The following is a 21,188-nucleotide window of genomic DNA, read 5'->3' as shown; positions in this document are numbered from 1 at the left end:
AATGCTCTTACTCCTTTATTAGCTAGCATGGTTTAGGTGAAAGATCTGAGTTGTAATATAGGCTCTGTAATGTAACCTTAACAAATTTGCAACTCTGTGCCTCAAGTTCTTCCTTTGTAATACAGAGATAATATTTACTTAAGATTATTGTTGTTAATGTAAGATGATATATGAAAAGTGCCTGGTAGGTACTAGGTAAGTGTTAGTAACACTTCCTTCCCTTCTCTTAAAGCCCTAAAATAGAATCAGAAGCAAATCTGGAGTAAGTCATTTAATCTGATCTCAATTTGAGGACATGGACCATGTTTATTTCTGTTTGTATCCCTAGCACCCAGCACAGTACCTGGTGTAGAGTAGCTTTTATTTGAACTGAGAGTTTAAAGTCACAGCTACTAGGTGGCAGAGGCGGGCTAGAATCCAGTTCTGCTAATGCCAAATTTAACTGACTAGGAGGATGTTATGTGTTCAGACATTATTCAGAGTGTAACATTTATTTTGAGAAACCACATTTTAATTGTTTTTTAAAATTTGTTTTATATTGTTCCTATGACATTAACCATTACAATGGAGACAATAAGATTTATGAATTCAGATAGTATATCCTGATGTTCACGTTTTTCTACAAATTATTTTGAGGGCAGGAGGGCTTGAAGTAAACTTGGGGAATAGGTTTAATCTTTGGGCTTTTCCCCCTCCTTTTTTCTCTCGACATCTAATACATATAGGCATTGGACTATATGCAACAATATATTAATATAGTTGTAAGATTATTGTATTAATGTAACCTTTGGTATTGTGTAAAGAATACTTTATTAAATGGTTTCTTGAATTGTTTTTTTTACAAATTTATCAAGTATGATAGGACTTTTAAAAGGGTAAATCACCATAAAAAATTATCAACTGCACTGTCATACCACTGTGGTAATATGGTACTATAAAAAACTTCAGAGGACCAAACCAAATACGTTAAGATTGTAGAGATGAAAATGCTCTCACAAACCCAAATCAGTCTATGTATAATACAAATTAGGATATTGAAGGCTTCCCCCCCGACCAAGGACACTTAAATTTAAGTGGAATTGGAGTAGGAATCTAATCTGTTTTACGTATATTGCTCTAGATGTGACAACAACAGAAAGAAAACATTCTCTTGTTTTAAAGATGATTCTCCCTGCCTTTGCGGTGTTCATCAGTGCTGCTTAGTCTTTTTCATCTGAGCCAAGATTTAGCATCCAATCATACATTCAGTGAGAAATTTAACTAAACTGATATGTTTCAAACCAATATAAAATGACAAGTCAAAGCATAAAAAATTGAAACAGTTGAAACTACTTTTGGTGAATTATTACCAAGTTTTTTCCCTCAGTACTCAGTTGCTATGTCTGTATTTTATGCCTCTGTAGTAGGTAAGTGGTAAAATGTGGGAAGGGTCTAAAACACATCTTTAGAAGAATAACTTAAAATTGAACAAATTCTATTTGTTAATTTACAAATAAAGAAATTCTGTTTGTTTACCTGTACATCACAGAAAGACCACTGTTACTTAATTCTAGCAGAATAGTGAGTACTTGCACGAAGATATGTTTTCACCAGTTTTTACCTTTGATTCCTGAATTGTTATTAATTCTAGCCGAATAGTGTGAGTACTTGCACGATGTGTTTTCACCAGTTTTTACCTTTGATTCCTGAATTGTTTAAACATTTTTGCTCAATTTTTAGTTTATGAATACCTTTATATGCCTTTTTCTGATCCTGGGTTCTCTAAGATTAATTGTAGAAAGTGGAGAGCTTTGGTTTCTTCTTTGTAGGGTTTAGAGTTACTATAGGATCAGATACATGGTATTACTTCTGTGGATATATTGCATAGAGAGTATATTGAATAGATGTAGTTTGTGGATCTGAAAAAAACCATTTTGTATATGCATAAGGGAAGGGAATATGTTATCTCATTTCCTTGATATTCTGATATTACTTCATATTTTTAGGTTTTCAAATGGAATCTCTCATAAATCAGTTTGATCATTTGAATTGGTAACTTTTTAATGTGAAAAGTAATTAAGTTAATGGTTTGTCTGTCTTTCAGTAGGCACCAGTTTAGAATCAGGGCAGTAAGGTTATATACCAGGCTAGTAATAGGCATTCCACATCATTTATCTCATTTAATCCTCACAACAACCTCATTTTACGGGGGAGAAAAATGTAGCCTCCGGTTAAAAACCTGATTACTTAGTAGTGGAAGAACAAACAAACTTCAAACCCAGTGTGCTTTCCAAGCATCAGTTCATAAGTTAGGAAACATTGTGGAACATCTTGTAGCTTAAGGTGGAAAACTTTAGCTAGTATAAATGTCAGTGATAACTCATTTCATGTGAATGTTTCTGATAGTTGGGCATATCTTTTCATTACAGGAGAGTAAGTGTTAGAGTAAGCATTGAACTACAATCAGTTTCTAATCCAGTTCATAGAAAGGTCAGTATTTATTTCTTTTGAAATACATTTTTTCACTTTTTTGAAATATTTCTGTACATTATAATTATTTTTTTTCTTTAAAAATGTAAAATCTTTTGTTACACCAATCTTGCTCTTTAATTTTGGGCCGTTTTGTAACTTGGAAATCTGGGGTGGTAGAATTTACTGAGACAACAACTGAGAGATTATCATGCCATATGTTTCTAAAGCATACAAGAAAAATTAGAGATTGGGAGAACAGTCTCCTTAGGTTTGCGCAATGTACTTTTACAAGTTACAAGAACATATATTACTACCCTATAGAATTGTCATTTCTTCATGTAAATGTGAGAACAGAATGAATTGAAACACTGCAGGGAGATACTCTTGAATCTTCTACTTTGCTTTTTGAAGAGAGGCATTTAAAATACCAGTCCTATATGATGTTCAAAGTAAGAGTCATTAGAGATATAGACATAGAATAGAGGCCTAAGAAATACAGCATCTGTTTTCTCTGTGTGATAGCTTTCCCTAAACATATTCAAGACCTGGTAGTATTAGCAGCAGCTTCAGTTTTTTATAGCATCTTGGAGTGGATTTCAAGATGTACTTGAATGGAAGCTGCTTTAAGAACAAGGTATTGTGAGGCAGAGCTACTATCTAGATTGCTAATTTTCCAGGAAGACATTATGTATTATACTTCTTATGTGCTATTCCCTATGCCTGCTGTACCTTTACATTTTCTAGCTCGACTTATAAGTGGTTTAGATTTTTTTAGGACCCCAACAGTTCTTAAGTAGCCACAAGTAAATTTTATTTCAAATTAGAAGCTTATTCTTAACCTGAATGCTTATTTCTTTGTTAGTCCTTTGTCATCTTGTTTTACTTATGCCTGTTTTACTTATACCATTACATCTGTGTACTTTTCTGTCAGCTTTAGCTACTGTGATTATCTGTCACAATATAAATTTTACTATCTGGAAAGTGGTCTTTATGAAACGTATTCACTTCACTTTGAAACTGAAAACAGATGGGGTTTCACATAGTGGCCACCTGGAGTAGGAGAGAATAGGCCCTTAAGAAGAAGTCCTGTCAGCATGTCACCTGATACCCCTGTCCTCTTCATCAGAGACAAATGCTCCTTTCTTTTCTAGAGTGGATGATTGTTTGTCTTTTGTACTGATGTATTTGCCACTTCTGAAATACCAAAGTTTTAACTTGAGGGAAACTGAAAATACCATTGAATTTGATACGGTCATTGGTAAAGAATATTTTTGTCGTGGGATCACAGTGCAGCAAGGGCTGGGTCTGAATTTTCCTAAGCCTCTGATAGGATCATACTCCTCAACTTTTAACTCCTAGCATTTAATTAACTTTTATAGACCCCCATGTAGCTCTCTAGCTCTCCCTGTTTTAAGATCCTAAGTCTCTGAAGACTAACAAAAATTCAGCAGCACCAAAAAGAGAAGCCATCTACAGTATAATGGCGATACATTAATACATTGGATGATTTCACTTCCAAGAAGCAAGAAATTAAAAGCCAGATCTATTAAAAAACATTAAAAAGTAACAATTTTTCTTTCAGGATTTAGTTATTCGTCTGACTGATGATACTGACCCATTTTTTCTGTATAACCTTGTTATATCTGAGGAAGATTTTCAGAGGTAACTAAAGTTATTTTTCTGTCTTATATTTAATTTAGAAATAACTAAGTTTTTAAGTTTTATGAATGTATTGGTACTGTTCTCTATGAAACACATACCTATTAAGAATATTTAAGTATTTTGGGAACACTTGACCATTCATACTATTATTATTTTAGGATGTTTTTGAAAATAGATGCTTCATAGATTATGAACAGCTCAGAAATTTGGAGATTTAGCTAAATTTATTAATGTCTTCCCTCCCATTGAATAAATTCTATAAAAATCAAAGTTCTCTAACTTATTTTTTGATTGAAATGGGTATTCAAGAAATTAAAAAAGAATCTTTCAGGGTGTTAATTATAATTAAACATAGCAATTAAATTTTTTAAAAATCTCCTTTTCTTTTTTCTGTGTAGTTTAAAATTCCAACAAGGTCTTCTGGTGGACTTCTTAGCTTTCCCACAAAAATTTGTAGATCTCCTTCAGCAGTGTACTCAAGAACATGTCAAAGAAATTCCAAGGTAAGTCTTATGAGAGCACTGCATCATTAAACTTCTCTCAACTTTTTAAAGACAAGTTGATGGCAAAATATTTTCTATGTGTTATTAGTATCACTGTCTATTTTTAGGACTCCATTAAATCTCAGATATTAAGAAATCATGATTAAAATCAGAAATATTTACCCCTGAATTTTCATGTCTTGACAAAGCCATTAAAGTTACCTGAAATATTTAACAGCCATTAAGAATATGTTTTTATAATGAACTTGGAAAAAACAAAGAGTAATTTTGTGTATGTGTATTCATATTCATGTGTTGCTAATGCCTGATCCTTTCGTTGTCAAGTTCAACCTTTTATCCATTGGTTTCATCAATTGATAATTGTTCGAATCAGTTATTTCATTAGGAACTGCAAAATTGTGCTTTTCTAATTCTATCATTCTGTATTTATCAGGTATAATTTTTCTATAAAAACTATAAAAAACTTAGAGCAATTTGATTACTCTGAAAATTCATGTATGAAAGGATAAATGCTTAATTCTTACTTCTAAATTGTCAACTTTCAGAATAAGGAGTTGTTACTCTAGTTACTTTCATGGTTTCAGTGGGTTTTTGATTTGTTCTTGTTTTTAGTTTCTCCTGGTCTGTTGACTCATTGTGAACCCATGGACATTTATATATTCACTGTGTTTCAATCAATCCTTTTTTTTTCTTGCCCAGTTTATCCGTTTTATTATTTACATCAACTTACTCAATATTGCTATTGCGAATCCTTTCATATTGGTCCCTATGATTCCAATATGCCCCCTTTCCTGATCCTTCCAATCATTGATCCAGTGGAGCTCATGATTCAATGGGAGCATTTTGCTGTCTCATAAATGTGTTATAATACACTCTTTTTTTTAAAGGTTTTTGTTACAGTTAGTTTCTCCAGCAACTATTTTGGATAACTCACCTGCCTTTTTAAATGTGGTAGAGACAAATCCTTTCAAGCATCTTACGCATCTCTCACTAAAACTTTTACCTGGGAATGATGTGGAAATAAAGAAGTTTCTAGCAAGCTGTTTGAAATGTAGCAAGGTAAGGTTTAAGTTTAAGTAATTCTTTTAAAATAAGGAACAAAGATGCCTAATAAGTCACCAGAAAGCTATGCTGCTATGAGTTTTTGTTTTCTGAGTAATGGTTTTTTAAAGACATCTAGTAAATTCGTATAATGTGTAATAAGAACTCTTGATGTCATGGTTTCATCAGCTGGTAGTTACCTATGGAAATATCTACCCTATTTAGCCTATCTTAAATGAGAAAAAATCTGAAAAAGTGTCTTGAAAATTAGAAAGTAGTCTATAACTGTGTAAGGTATTTGGCACAAAGAAATAACATTGGGATGCCTCCTAAGAGTTTTCAGAAAGTCTTTTTAGTTATATGCTATAGATGAGTGCATCTCAAAATTTAATGGTACACAAATCTTCTAGGGATCTTACTCAGATTCTGACTCAGGTACAAGGTGGAACCTGAGATTCTTCATTTCTGACAGACTCCAGGTGCTGCTGATGCTCTACGTTGCTGCACTTTGAGCAGCACAGCTACAGATGATTAAATTAAATTATAACCTGCATAATCTTATTTTGTAAATAGGAAGAAAAAATATCATTGACGCAATCACTAGATGATGTTACTAGGCAACTAAATTTCACACAAAAGGTAATTCACATTTCATTTTGTCTTCTTAAGTCATCCAAACATTGGCTCTGGATTGCTTTTTGAATCAAATGAATGCTTTTGTTATTCAAAGCATGATATCATGGAATTCCCTCTCCTTTTTGCCACCCTTCCACTACCAGTTAGTTATCTTAATCTGATGCTTTCTCTCTTTAATATTTTATTCCTTCCAAACATTTCTGTTATCCCCAATATTTGACACATTCAAGTCTTCATTAAATAAGATAATGTATAGTATCTGTCATATGTTACTTCTCTGCTCCTTTTATTTACCTCATGTCTCTTATCTAAAATGGCTTTTCATTTCCTGTCTTCTAAACCTTTCCCTTCTTTTCTGTTATGTTTAGAATTAATTTCTCTAATAGACTTATCATTTCAGTCATAACTGCTACCTTTTTGCCCCTAGTCCTTGAAATTGAGGACCCAGAGGAGCAGATAAGCTGCATGGCTTTAGGCAGAAAATTGTCCTGCACAACATGGCTCATCTTGGGAACCTATGTTACTAGGTTTTTTATGTATAGGTGAACTATTCCTTATGACTGACCTGCTTTACCTGGGTTGCTTTATTTTTTAATGCCAGTGGGGAGGACTAGGTGGGGAAGAACCAGATTTAATGAAAAGATTAAAGATAGCCTTGACCTGTAGGCCATATTAGCTCTAGAATTGCCTTTATTCTAATATTGATTTCTTCAAATTAAAAAAAATCTATGTAGGAAATGGCTTTGAGTATGTCTTGAATAGCTGTGAGTTCATTTTCTTTAATATTGTTTGTAAATATTGCCATGTTCTAATCTAATAACATATTCAGGAACCCGTCTTAATATTTTGCTCTGAACTCTAATACAGACATTATCAGAGAAAATCCAAGAATTAGATAAATTACAGAATGAATGGTCATCACACACAGCAGCATTGTCAAATAAGCATTCTCAGGAACTGACAAATGTGAAGGAAAAAGCTTTGCAGGTATGAACATTAAAAGAAACTGGAAAAATATCTTGTTATTGCCTTTAGTCATTTCATTAATTATAAAAGTAATATATACTTTATAATTTTCAAACATTACAGAAGTATGTAGAAGTTAAAGGTCTTTTATTAGAAGTTTTATTATCCAGAGATAATTTATAAGCATTTCAATGTATTTCCAGACTTTTCTCTATATGTTATAAATATTTGTTGATATTTATAAATTCAGAAATATGTAACTTGTATATAATTGTTGATATATATGTACACACATAGTGGGTTCTTGTTCTGTTCATTGCTAAGTGAGGTCCTACTGGGTATACTGATTGTGACTTATTTCATCTAACATGGCAGCATAGATACCATTATTAGTTCAGATATTCCTTTCTAGTGGCTGCATAATATTCATTATTTGGACATAACATAAATTCTTTAACTACTTACCCAACGAGTGGACATTTAAATGCTTCAAAATTTTGGTTATTGTTAGTAATACTGCAGTGATTGTTCTTTGTTCCTAGAAGTGATACTGCAATATACACACATAAAATATTAATGGATATTGCAAGTTTGCCACCCAAAAAGGTTGTACCAAATAGAATCCCAAAGATAGTTTGCGGTAGTACTTATTTTCCCATGCTCTTGATACTATTATTACTATTCTTAATATTTGCCACTGAAGAGGTGTTAAGAGTAGTATTAGTTGTAATTTATATTTCTTAGACTTTTAGTGAAGATAAGCATCTTTTAATATGACTCAGACATTTTTATCCCATGGATTACTTTTTAATGTATTTTGCTTATGTTTTTGTGTGACTATCATTTTCTACTGCTTTGTAGTGTGGATTTTTCACCTTTTATATCATAGCTTCTTCATTAAATTTTGTTTTTGTTTTTATACACTTTACTAGATGTTCACTTTTAAGACTACATCTTGCCCATATTTTTACATGTAACTTTCACCCAAATTAAGATTCAGAGAGTTGTACCACCCTTCTAGGTTCCCTTGTGTGCCTTTCCAATCCATTAGCATCTTCCCACAGGTTATCGCTCTTCTGACTTCCATCGTTGGTTAGTTCTATCTGTTCTCCAATTTCGTATAAATGGAATTATATAGTATATACTCATTTGCGTGTGGCTTCCTTCACTCAGCATAGTATCTCAGTTATGTTCTTGTGTGTTTCTTTTTATCATCGTGTCATATTTTGTTATACGAATATGCCATAATTTATCTGTTTTCCTGTTGGTAGACATTTGCATTGTTTCTGATATTTTGCTATTATTCATTAAACTGCTGTGAACATTCTTGTACATGCTTTTTTGTGAACATAGGCACTCATTTTCCTTGGACATATATTTAGAATTGGAATGGCTAGGTTCTAGTGTAGGCATATGTTTAGCTTTAGTAGAAACTGCTAAGCTACCAAAGGGAATATATCAATTTATACTGCCATTCTGCGGTGTATAGTACCATGTAGTTATGGACTCTTTTTCATATGCATATTGACAACTTAAAACTCTTGTAATGTGCCTGTTCTTTAGCCCACTTTAAATCGGTTATTAGTATTTTTCTTACTGATTTGTAGAAATCCTTTGAATACCATGGACATGAGTCCTTTGTCAGATGTACGCATTGCCAATGTTTTCTGACTATGCCTTGCTTCATTTTTTATGATATAAGGTAAAGGACATACTTTTATCTGTTATGTATGTTATAAGCATCTCTCAGCCTATCATTGTCATATACTGGTATCTTTTGCCATACATAGTTCTTTTTATTTGAATGTCATCAAATCTGTCAGTTTCTGTCCTTAACAGTGAAGGCTTTATTTCATGTTTGGAAAGCCTTTGCCACTCCCAAGATTATGAGAGATATTCTTCAGTATTTTTTTCTGATACTTTTATAATAACTTTTATTGTCTTATTTAACTCTTTAATCTGTTTGAAATACATTTTTATGGAGCACATATGAGATAGTTTTTTTTTTTTTTGACATATAGTCAGTCAGTTGTTCTAACACCACATTTCCCAGTGATTTAAAAAGCAACTGTTACTATATACTAAGTTCCTTTTTGTATTTGGGCTTGTATCTGGGCTGTTGCAAAGAACTGATACCTTTGGAATTTTCTTATCCAGTAAAGAGAAATATCTTTTCACTTATTCAGGTCTTATTTGTTTAAAACAGGCTTATAGTTTAACTCTTTATTTCCCTCCTTTTTGTCTCTTCCTTTTTTAAAAACAGTATTCTTGTTAAATGTTTTTGCCTAGAGATTTTACAGGACTTTGCTCTATAGATGGTACCATCTACACTCCACTGTGATAATTTTCAAATCGTTGATTAATATGTGTATTAATGTCATACCCATTAATTCCTGATTACATTTTCTAATGGGATTGTGCATCAGTCCTACGTATTTGTGTATTTACATATTCTGATAGTTTTGGAGTTGATTCTTTTAGTTTTTCCTGTAGATCTGCAACTGTAAAAAATAGTAATTTATCTCTTCCTAAGATACATGTCCTTTTTTTCTCTTGTACAGAAAAATACTGAATAGTAGAATACTTGTTCCAGTTTTTTTTGGTAAACAACTAAAAGATCTTACCATTAGGTATGATGTTTGCTCTGCATTTGAGAAAGTTTAATTCTGTTCCAGCTTCCTAAGAGTTTTAATCAGAGTGCCAAGTCTGGTGAAGTAATTTTTTGGCGATTTAATCAAATAATCATACCATTTTTTTTCCACTTTAATGTTGTAATAAATGACAATGATGTATTTTGAAATGTGAAACCATCTTTGAATTCATAGAATACTGCTTAGTCAAAGAGATGTTTAATATCCTGTGAGTCAAGTTGTATTGGTACTCATTGGTGAGATTGGTCTGAGACTACCCTTTTTCTGAATTCTGTCTTAGTATGCTAATTAAAAGTATGGGCTATAGACTCTATTACTAGAATTATGCTATCATCATGAAATGAATGAGAACATTTTCTAGTTTTCTCTATGCTTTGAAAAAGTCAAATAACAAAGAATTATCTATTTCTTGAAAGCCTTTGATCATTTGGGTCTAGTGCCTTTTAGAGGCATTTATCTTTAGGTTCTTTTCCCATTTTCTCCATGATTATTGGTCTCTGGATTTTCTTTTCTTTGTTGAGTTAGTTTTATAATTTATATTTCCTCAAAAAGCCATGTAGTTCATCTAAGTGTTTAAATATGTTGATACAATATCACATATTGTTTTATGATTTTTAAAATCTTCTTGTCATTTCTCTTGTCTTCATAATTTGTCTTGTCCTTTCTTTTTAAAATGCTACCTGACAGTGTGTCTGTTTTTTAATGTTTTTGAAGGACCGGTTTTTCATATCATTAATTCCACATGGTTTTCTCATTTCATTAATTTCTGTTATTTATTAAATTTTGGAGGAGCTGTATTTCCAAACAAGTTAGATTCTATAAGTCTTATCATAGTGCATTTGTTTATAACTTTAAAGTGACTGAAGGATTTGTTTGCATTGCTTAGTGCATTTTCTAATAGGATTGCGAATCAGTCCTTTGAAACTTTAAAACCAGGCCACTCTTCTCTTCCTGCTGATAGGTATTCTGTAGGGTAGTGATTGTAAAACTTTAGTGGCATCAGAATCACCTGAAATGAATAAAGTAGAAAATGTAAATTGTAATCCTAAATGTAAACATTGTAATCCTTTTGCTCACACTTAAAATTATTTTAAACAAAAATTCCAAAATTCTTATAGTTACTGGTATAAAATGAGTTGTTTATTTTTATTGCCTCTGGTCTCTCTTGCCTTCAGTGTATTTGATTATCCTTTTAATTACAGTTTGCGTGTTTACCAGTTTGTTCCTTTTTTTTTCCTCCTTGATTGCTTCTTTCAGTGTTTTCTCCTAAGGTTGCATTTTTAGATTTATAGGGACTCTCTTCACTGTTTGTCTCTTTCATTTCCTTCTCTCCTTTCCAATTTTCTAAAAAAGAGGAAATTTCTAAAGAAGTAATATAAAATTCTCAAATAGTTTTATTAAGAGAGACACTCCCATACCCTGTGGTAGGACTGTTTGAATGGGTACAACTTTCTGGAATGTATTTTGGAATTTGTATCAAGCTTTGTGTTTGTTTACGTTCTCTGACCTATAAATCACAAGGAAGAAATCGGAATTTTGGATGTATGTCTGTGTACAAAAATTTTAATTATAGTTCTATTTGTAATGTGAAAAATTAGAAACTCTGTCCGTCGTAGGGAGGGTTTAAATGAGTTATAGTATAGTCATAGGATGGCATATTGTGTGGATATTAAATTATTTTTTATAAAGAGTTTTTTAATGATGTGAAAGCAGGATTAAGTTGTATAAATAGCTTGGTCTTAATTTGTTTAATTTAAATATGTTGTGTGTGTATGGATTGATGCCAATGTAAGTATATAAGTGACTGAAAAGGAATATCCCTAAATATTTAGATTGACTCCCTGAATGAGATTATCAATTATTTGTTTCTTTCCTTATGCCTTTAAGAGCATGTATAACTTTCATAATTACAAAACTATATTTTAAGAAGTATTTAGGATTTAATAGTATTCACTAACAGATATTAAGATAGGTTTGTGGTATGATTCACACAGGCACTGAGATTACACGGTTAATGTAAGACTGAACTAATGAACAATACCTTGCTGTTTTTATAAATTTAGGTGTTTTTTTTTTTTCATTAGGAAGCATTATGAAGATTTTTTACTGGTAAAAAAAACTGAAAGAGTGTATTGGTGTTTAAAGCAAATGCCGAAAGTGCCTTATATAACCACTCTTTTTTTTTTTTTAACACAAATAGGTTCACGCCATATATACTATTTTGTAGTTCGTTTTCTTTACTTAGTCGTATATCATTGTTCCCTTAACTTGACCATTATTCCTAAACATATATGAGTTTAGGAGAAACAGAAATTATGAACAGGATCATAGTGGTAAAATTTGGTTTTTTTTACCTTACTTTTGCCTTCTTGAAATTCATAATTGAAAATAGATCCTTTTCAAAACAGGGCATCTTATAAAGAACAATTAAGATTGTTTTTTCTTCAAATCTTCCTGTATTTGTATTTGTTTTTTCTCTAAATTTTCATACTACATTTTTATTATATAATAGGCACAGGTTCAATACCAACAGCAGTATGAACAACAAAAGAAAGATTTAGAAGTCCTCCATCAACGAAACATCCAGCAGCTACAAAACAGATTGTCTGAGTTAGAAGCGGCTAATAAAGACTTAACTGAAAGGAAATATAAAGGAGACTCTACTGTCAGAGAACTTAAATCAAAACTGTCTGGTGTTGAAGAGGTACTGAGCATTGGGGTTGGCTTTTTCCCCCCAATTTAAAATAAGGTTTTAATTTGTTGACTTTAATTTGGTTACTTTATTACTTTAGTGTGTGCTGTTCCTCTGGATACTCTGTAAGGATCTCTTGTGGTGTTAGGGTAATCCGTTCAGACAATGCAAAAAAAATTGAGAATGTGACTTCTGATAAAAAGGGCTGATTCAGAATAGAATGGAGGTAAATGTGGATATTTTTAGTTGAAGTTTTGAGGAGTACACTGAAAAATCGGTGTGCTTTTAATACCAGCACAGTGTCTACAGCTCAACGTTCTCAGAGTTGACAGGTCTGATTCTTTCTCTCAGAATACTCAACATATCAAACAACTGCAGTTGACCCTTGAACAACACAGTTTTGAACTGTACAGGTTGACTTATATGCAGATTTATTTCAGGAATTAATGTACTATAAATGTATTTTCCATATGATTTTCCTAATCTTTTTTCTAGCTTTATTATGGAAATACAGTACCAGAAACAGCATGAAAAATATTTGCTAATCAACTTTTTTATTGGTGAGTCTTCTAGTCAGTAGTAGGCTAGTTAACTTTTTTGGGGAATCAAAAGTTATACACAGATTTTCAGCTGCACAAGAGGTCAGTGCCCCTAACTCCCATGCTGTTAAAGAGTCAACCAGATAAGCTTAGTGGCTAGTAATAATAATAATGATGATGATAATAGCTAATGCTTACTGAATACTTGCTGTATGACAGGCACTGTTTTAAGTACTCTACATATATTAATTCCTTTAATTCTTAAAACTGTTACTTTAGAGTGGGTCCTATTATTATTCCTATTTTACAGATGATGGAACTAAGGTACAGAGAAGTTAGGTAACTTACCCAAGGTCACATAGTCAATACATGGAAGAGTGAAGACAAACCCTCTATTAGTTGCCTCTATTAGTTGCCTGATACTACCTTGTTCTTTCAGACAACAGAGAACTTTGAAAAATCTTGCTATAGTGACACATCTGTTGATATTGTGGCACTGATAGACCCCTTCCTAGCATTATTACATATTATTGTCATATGAATGGTAGAAAACGTAGATTTATTGTCTATCATGTTTAAATACAAAGATCACCAGTGTTACTCCAGCTTGCAAGATTTGCCACTCCATTTCACCAGTCTGTTATGCTTAGAAACTACAGCCTGACTGATTTTATATGTTCAGATCATCAACATAATCTGCCTCAACAGTAGATTTCTTCAGTTCATCTTCCCTATCCCCATTTCACACCAGTTAGTAAAACCTTTCAGTTTTCACAGTACATTGGGTAGTCTGAATGCTTCATTGTAATAGTATGTGATTTCTTTTATCTTAGCTCTCAAACTGACCAGTGTATAAACAGTGTTTTATTATGTTGACTTTTATATAATCTAATCAAAATATTTATTCCAAGATTTGCATGAAACTTGAAAATTATGAGTCCTGGAAACTGTTTTCGTAGCTGTTGAATATTGTTACCTAATTAGCTAAATTATACTTCTTAGATATTATTGCCCTAAAAATAGTAACTTGCTATACCATTTATTATTTATTATGTGCCAGGCAGTATGCTAAGCAATTTAAAAATAAAGGTTTTTGTGAAGATTAAATGAAATAATTTATGAACTGTTTGTTGTTTCCATTTTGCAAATGAGGGAACTGAAGTTCACGGAGGTTAAGTAGTTCCCTAGATTACACAGAAGAGGTAGGATTTGAATTCAAGTCTGTCTAAAAGCAAAATATATGCTTCTAAAACTGATGTAGTACTCAAAAATTACTTTGTGAAAGTTTTCTTATAACTTTCTAGGAATACAGTATACTGGGCTTTGTATACTGGCAATATTTGGGTTGATATTAGCTGATTGGAAAGTGATGTAGTCTAGATTTTTTTTGTTGTTTTTTTTGTTTTTGAGAAGGCATCTCTCATATTTATTGATCATATGGTTGTTAACAACAATAAAATTCTGTATAGGGGAGTCAATGCACAATCATTAATCAACCCCACGCCTAATTCTCAACAGTCTCCAATCTTCTGAAACATAACGAACAAGTTTTTACATGGTGAACAAGTTCTTACAGAGTGAATAAGTTCTTACATGGTGAACAGTGCAAGGGCAGTCATCACAGAAACTTTCAGTTTTGATCATGCATCATGAACTATAAACAATCAGGTCAATTATGATTATTCATTTGATTTTTATACTTGATTTATTGTGAATCCCACATTTCACCCTTATTATTATTGTTATTATTATTATTGTTATTTTTGATAAAATGCTGAAGTCGTAGGTAGATGGTAGATGCAAGATAAAGGTAGAAAACATAGTTTAGTGCTGTAAGAGGGCAAATGTAGATGATCAGGTCTGTGCCTATAGACTAAGTATTATTCCAAGCTACACAAGGGCAACAAAACATCCACGGATGCAGAAGATTTCTCTCAAAACAGGGGGTGAGATTCTAAGCCTCACCTCTGTTGGTCCCCACTTTCTCACCTGATGGCCCCCCTGTGACTGTGCCTGTCTTAGGTTGTTCCTCCCTTGAGGAATCTTACCCGTCTCTGGCTAACCAGTCATCTTCCGGGGCCATACAGGGAAATGTAAAGTTGGTAAGTGAGAGAGAAGCCATATTGTTTGAAAAGGTTAGCTTATTACTTCTTTGCAGATTTATGCCCTGTGGCTTCTATGCCCAACATTTGTCTTGAGGTATCTTTACCACTTGGAAGAATTATGATACTCAGTAATTTCAATATGAGGCACGAATTCTACTTAGGGGTTGTAATTATGAAGGAAGAAGAGAAGCTATAGAAGTAGCAGACAGAAGAAAACATGGGAAGATTATTTCTTTGACATATCTTCTTGTAGTGTAACATAAGCATGTATAGGTTTTAAATTACTAATTAAATTGTGTGCACACATTAACATAATAGGAATAGAGCTACATAACAAAAGCAGACCTACAATTACCAGCCATATCCAGTGAAACAAAGAAAACCAGTTAGGCACCCTAGGCATTTGTGAAAACTTATCAATGATATGATGGATATTGTCTAACTGAATTTGAATATTTTGAGAAAAATCAGACAAATTAAAACAACACATTCCTGGGAACTGTTCACATCCCATATGTTCTTTTAACAGTAGATAGTCTATAGTCGCAAGATTTTGGAGCGCTGCAACTTGCACTTCTCCTAATTCTTGGTTGAGTTCTGACAGTATAGATCCAGTCAAATTTGTTGTTTTACTGTGTGCACAGGCCAGCTTAGATATCTCCTTCTTCATTCCCATGGCACGTCCAGGAACCGGTGGGATGAATGCAGCTACAACTGCAACAGCGCCAGGATCTTTGTTGAAGTTTTTTGATGATCATCTTCTGGAATGACTCTTCCAGAGGATGTTGATGTTGGAAGTTCTTCTTCATATCATATCTTAATTCGTTTTCTGGGTAGCCAAATTAGGCTTTGATCCTCTGTATAAACACAAACAAACCCTTTGCCCACACTTTGATATGACCTTTATACCATTGTGAAGAACTTATTGGAGATCACCATGCAGAAACTGCTTTTTTTTTTTTTTAAGAGAAAGGAATATTGTCAGAAAAATGTACTTTCATAGCTGATCATCTGACACCCTTTAAATGAACAAAATTAAGGATATTTAAAGCATGCATTAATCATTGATTTGCAGTTAGTTTTATCCTATCAGGGAGTAATCCCCCTATTCTTTCTTTTTTTTTTTTTTGTTATCATTAATCTACAATTACATGAAGAACATTATGTTTACTAGGCTCTCCCCTATACCGGGTCCCCCTCCCACAAACCCCCTTACAGTCACTGTCCATCAGCATAGCAAAATGTTGTATAATCACTACTTGTCTTCTCTGTGTTGTACAGTAGATTTTTTTTTAATCTATTTTTATGTAATCATTGTTTGCTTGGTTTTGCTTTAAAGAGTGAACCAAAAGGAAATCCATAAGTGTTAACATATTTGTTGACATGAATTTATGAAGAAGGTAGATTATAAAACAGCCCTTTAAAAAAAAATGTATATATATAAACAGAGAAAAAAGTTAATTATAGATTGTGGGTATCCATGAAATCAATTGGAGAGCTCGTAAATGTCCAGCTGCCCAGATATACCTCTTGCTGAGTCAAAATCTCTTGGGGATGGTACCAGACATCAGTAGTTTTTTTTTTTTTATATAGGTAACATTTTTATTTTTATTTTTTTATCGACATATCATTGATATACCATCTCATATGGTTGCAAGTATATAACAGTGGTGTAACAGTTACCTATATTATTAGGCATCAGTTGTTTTTAAAGCTTTCCAGGTGCTTTCAGTATGCAGACTAGATTGAGAACCACTGCTTAAAAGGTAGAATGATAGAGCTTTTTATTTATTGTCTGTATTTTGAAATTCTATTATGAGCATTTATTAAGTGATTTTTTAAAAATGTAAACTTCAAGACATCAAAAAAATGGAATTTCTTGTTATTGGTTTATGAAAGTTATCGTAATTTATTCATAAATCAGGATTATTTTCCCTTGTTATGATTGATTAGATATTAATGTATTTTACAGTTATATTCTAAATATATTTATTTATATGTATATTACAAATATATATAACTAAGAAGTTATGTATATACACCTTTAGAGAGACTTTCATGTCCTTTAAAAGAAATTGGTACTAGAACTTTAAAATGATTAAAGATACTTTTTATATTTTAAACATTTGTAATTAAAAATAACCAGACCAGCCAACTTACCTTTTTTATAATTTTTTCCCCTCGATTAGGAGCTCCAGCGGGCTAAGCAAGAAGTCCTCTCTTTGCGAAGAGAGAATTCTACACTAGATGCTGAATGCCATGAAAAGGAAAAGCTTATTAATCAGCTACAAACAAAAGTGGCTGTTTTAGAACAGGAAATCAAGGATAAGGACCAGCTTGTTTTAAGAACAAAAGAAGCATTTGATACAATTCAAGAACAAAAGGTCTATTTAAACATTTTCTAAACAAATTGATGTTCACATTTACAAGTGATACTGTCCCTAAATAACACAAACATCCTAATTATTCACATTTTTAATATTTAAAAACATATATTAGGTGGCTTTAGAAGAAAATGGTGAGAAAAATCAGGTTCAACTAGGAAAACTTGAAGCTACAATAAAATCATTGTCAGCAGAACTTCTCAAGGTTTGTTTTTAAAAACAATAGAATATTAATATTTCATTGAATTATGTAGAGATACACATATGAGGCTCTTTTACAGGCAAATGAAATTATCAAGAAGTTACAAGGGAATCTGAAAACTTTAATGAGTAAATTGAAACTGAAGAATACAGTAACAATTCAGCAAGAGAAACTCTTGGCTGAGAAGGAAGAAAAATTACAAAAGGAACAAAAGGAATTACAAGATGTTGGACAGTCTCTCCGAATTAAAGAGCAAGAGGTGTGTGTGTGACTTTGCAAAGTACAGTAAATTTCATGAGATGCATTTTTTAATTTTCTACTTTGTTGTATTAGAGAATGGCTTTTTCTCCCCCAGAAGATGACTAGATATCATGATTCAGATACCTTGAGTGTTCAGCTATATGTATGTGTGTGTGTATACCAGTATACATACGTATATATATTTATGTAGCAAGCTAATTTTATTCTTACTTGATAATTATTAATAATCTCTTATTTATTAGTAATACATTTCTTCAGTTTTTCTTTTTACCTTTAGTATGCTTACTATGAGAATTGACATTTCAGGTATGCAAATTGCAGGAACAATTAGAAGCTACAGTTCAAAAACTAGAAGAAAGCAAACAGCTTCTAAAAAATAATGAAAAATGTAAGTATTTTACCTTTTTGTGTTACTGAGGTTTGTAGTTTTATTATTTACTTTTCCTTATTTCTTTTAAATTGAAATACAGTGATATATAATATTTTGTTGGTTACAGGTGTACAACATAATGATTTGACAATTATATACAGTACTAAAGCTCACAGTTAAATGTAGTAACCATCTGTCAACATACAAAGAAATTACAATATTATTGGCTATATATCCTGTGCTGTACTTTAATCCCTGTGACTAATTTATTTTATAATTTGAGGTTTGTTCTTCATTATCCCCTTTACCTATTTCAACCCCACACACCCATGGGAACCACCAGTCTGTTCTCTGTATTTATGAGTCTGTTTGTTGGTTTGTGTTTTACATTCCACATATAAGTGAAATCATACAGTGTTTGTTTTTCTCTGTCTGACTTCATTCAGCATAATATCCTCTGGGTTCATCCATGTTGCACATGCCAATATTTCCTTCTTTTGGGGCTGAGTAGTATTCCATTCTATATATGTACCACTTTTTTGCGGGAACTTTTTGTCTATTCATCTACTATTGGACACTTAGGTTGATTCCATATCTTGGCTATCGTAACTAACACAGCAGTAAACATAGAGTTATATGTCTCTTTGAATTAGTGATTTTGTTTTCTTTGGGTGAATTCTGAGAGGTGGAATTACTGGGTTATATGGTGGGTATAGTTTTAATTTTCAGAAACCTACATACGGCTTTGCTACATCAGTTTACATTTCCACCAGTAATGTAAGAGGAGGGTTCCCTTTTCTCCACATTCTTGCCAGCATTTGTAATTTCTTGCCTTTTGGATAGTGGCCATTCTAACTAGGGTGAGGTTATATCTCACTATGGTTTTGATTTGCATTTCCCTGATGATTAGTGAATTTGAGCATCTTTTCGTGTACCTGTTGGCCATCTGTATGTCTTCTTTGGAAAAATATCTATTCAGGTCCTCTGCCCATTTTTAAATCAGATTATTTGTATTTTTGGTGTTGAGTCATATGAGTTCTTTATATATTTTGGATGTTAACCCCCTATCAGATATATCATTTATGAATATATTCCCATACTGTGGGTTGCCTTTTTGTTTTGTTGATGGCTTCTTTTGCTGTGTAGAAGCTTTTTAGTTTGATGTAGTTCCACTTCTGCTTTTAACTCATTTTTGCCTGTGAAGCTCTTTATCTCTTTTTCAATTCTGAATGATAACCTTGCCAGGTAGAGTAGTATTCTTTGTTGTAGGTCTTTTTCCTTTCAGTACTTTGAATATATCATGCCACTTACTTTGGCCTGTGGAGTTTCTGCTAAAATATCAGTTGATGACCTTATGGAGTTTCCCTTGTATGTAATTTGTTGCTTTTCTCTTGCTGCTTTTAAGATTCTCTCTTTATCTTTAATCTTCAACATTTTAATTTTTATGTGTCTTGTTGTGGACATTTTTGGGTTCATCTTGTTAGGGCTCTGTATGCTTCCTGGATCCTAGATGTCTGTATCCTTCCTAGTGCTAGAGAAGTTTTCAGCTATAACTTTCCCACCCCTTTAACTCTGTCTTCTCCTTCAACTCCTGTAATGCAAATTTTTTGACATTTTATGTTGTCCCAGTGTTCCCTTATCCTCATTTCTTTTTTTTTTTTTAATTTTTTATTAAGTTATGATTGATATATACTCTTATGAAGGTTTCACATGAAAAAACAATGTGGTTACTACATTTACCCATATTATCAAGTCCCCACCCATACCCCAATGCAGTCACTGTCCATCAGTGCAGCAAGATGCCACAGATTCACTATGTAAGCACAGTAAATTTTACTATTGATTATTCGGTAACAGAGGCAAAATGATGAGTACTTGGAATTATATAAGGTTTTATACCAAGCTATCTCTTTGTTGCTATATGAAGAGATGCCCATTGTCATTCTCCTTTATCTTTCTTTTTTTTTAAAATTTTTTTAATTTTTTATATTTTTTTGAAGAACATTATGTTTACTAGGTGCTTCCCTACCCCAAGTCCCCCCTCAAACCCCATTACAGTCACTGTCCATCAGCATAGTAAGATGTTGTAGAATCACTACTTGTCTTCTCTGTGTTGCAAAGCCCTCTCCTTTCCCCCACCCCCCACATTATACATCTCTACTTGTCTTCTCTGTGTTGCAAAGCCCTCTCCTTTCCCCCACCCCCCACATTATACATGCTAATCATAATACCTCTTTTCTTCTTCCCCCTCCCTTATCCCTCCCTACCCTCCCATTCTCCCCAGTCTCTTTCCCTTTGGTAACTGTTAGTCCATTCTTGGGTTCTGTGATTCTGCTGCTGTTTTGTTCCTTCAGTTTTTCTTTTGTTCTTATACTCCACAGATGAGTGAAATCATTTGGTATTTGTTTTTCTCTGCTTGGCTTATTTCACTGAGCATAATACCTTCTTGCTCCATCCGTGTTGTTGCAAATGGTAGGATTTGTTTTCTTCTTATATGTACCACATCTTCTTTATCCATTCATCTACTGATGGACACTTAGGTTGCTCCATTTCTTGGCTATTGTAAATAGTGTTGCGATAAACATAGGGGTGCATCTGTCTTTTTCAAACTGGAGTGCTGCATCCTTAGGGTAAATTCCTAGAAGTGGAATTCCTGGGTCAAATGGTAGGTCTGTTTTGAGCATTATGAGGAACCTCCATATTGCTTTCCACAATGGTTGAACTA

General features: G+C 32.7%; 1 protein-coding gene across 2 annotated transcripts in view; it reads left to right on the top strand.

Annotated features, from left to right (window-relative positions):
• Window positions 1-21,188, top strand: part of SASS6 (SAS-6 centriolar assembly protein) — a 41,001-nt gene that overhangs the window by 2,712 nt on the left and 17,101 nt on the right. Inside the window, exons 2-12 of one of the 2 annotated variants that reach the window (XM_017672517.3) lie at window positions 2,409-2,469; window positions 4,034-4,113; window positions 4,512-4,616; window positions 5,504-5,675; window positions 6,231-6,296; window positions 7,161-7,280; window positions 12,423-12,614; window positions 17,436-17,630; window positions 17,746-17,835; window positions 17,912-18,091; window positions 18,400-18,481. In XM_017672517.3, coding sequence (XP_017528006.1) covers window positions 2,409-2,469; window positions 4,034-4,113; window positions 4,512-4,616; window positions 5,504-5,675; window positions 6,231-6,296; window positions 7,161-7,280; window positions 12,423-12,614; window positions 17,436-17,630; window positions 17,746-17,835; window positions 17,912-18,091; window positions 18,400-18,481 — 1,343 coding nt within the window. The remainder of the gene's footprint in view (window positions 1-2,408; window positions 2,470-4,033; window positions 4,114-4,511; window positions 4,617-5,503; window positions 5,676-6,230; window positions 6,297-7,160; window positions 7,281-12,422; window positions 12,615-17,435; window positions 17,631-17,745; window positions 17,836-17,911; window positions 18,092-18,399; window positions 18,482-21,188) is intronic. The other variant, XM_073234351.1, reaches the window with a different exon arrangement.

This window comes from Manis javanica, chromosome 4, assembly GCF_040802235.1.
Source record: "Manis javanica isolate MJ-LG chromosome 4, MJ_LKY, whole genome shotgun sequence".
NCBI classification, from domain to species: Eukaryota; Metazoa; Chordata; class Mammalia; order Pholidota; family Manidae; genus Manis; species Manis javanica.
This window is presented reverse-complemented; position numbering and strand designations above follow the sequence as displayed.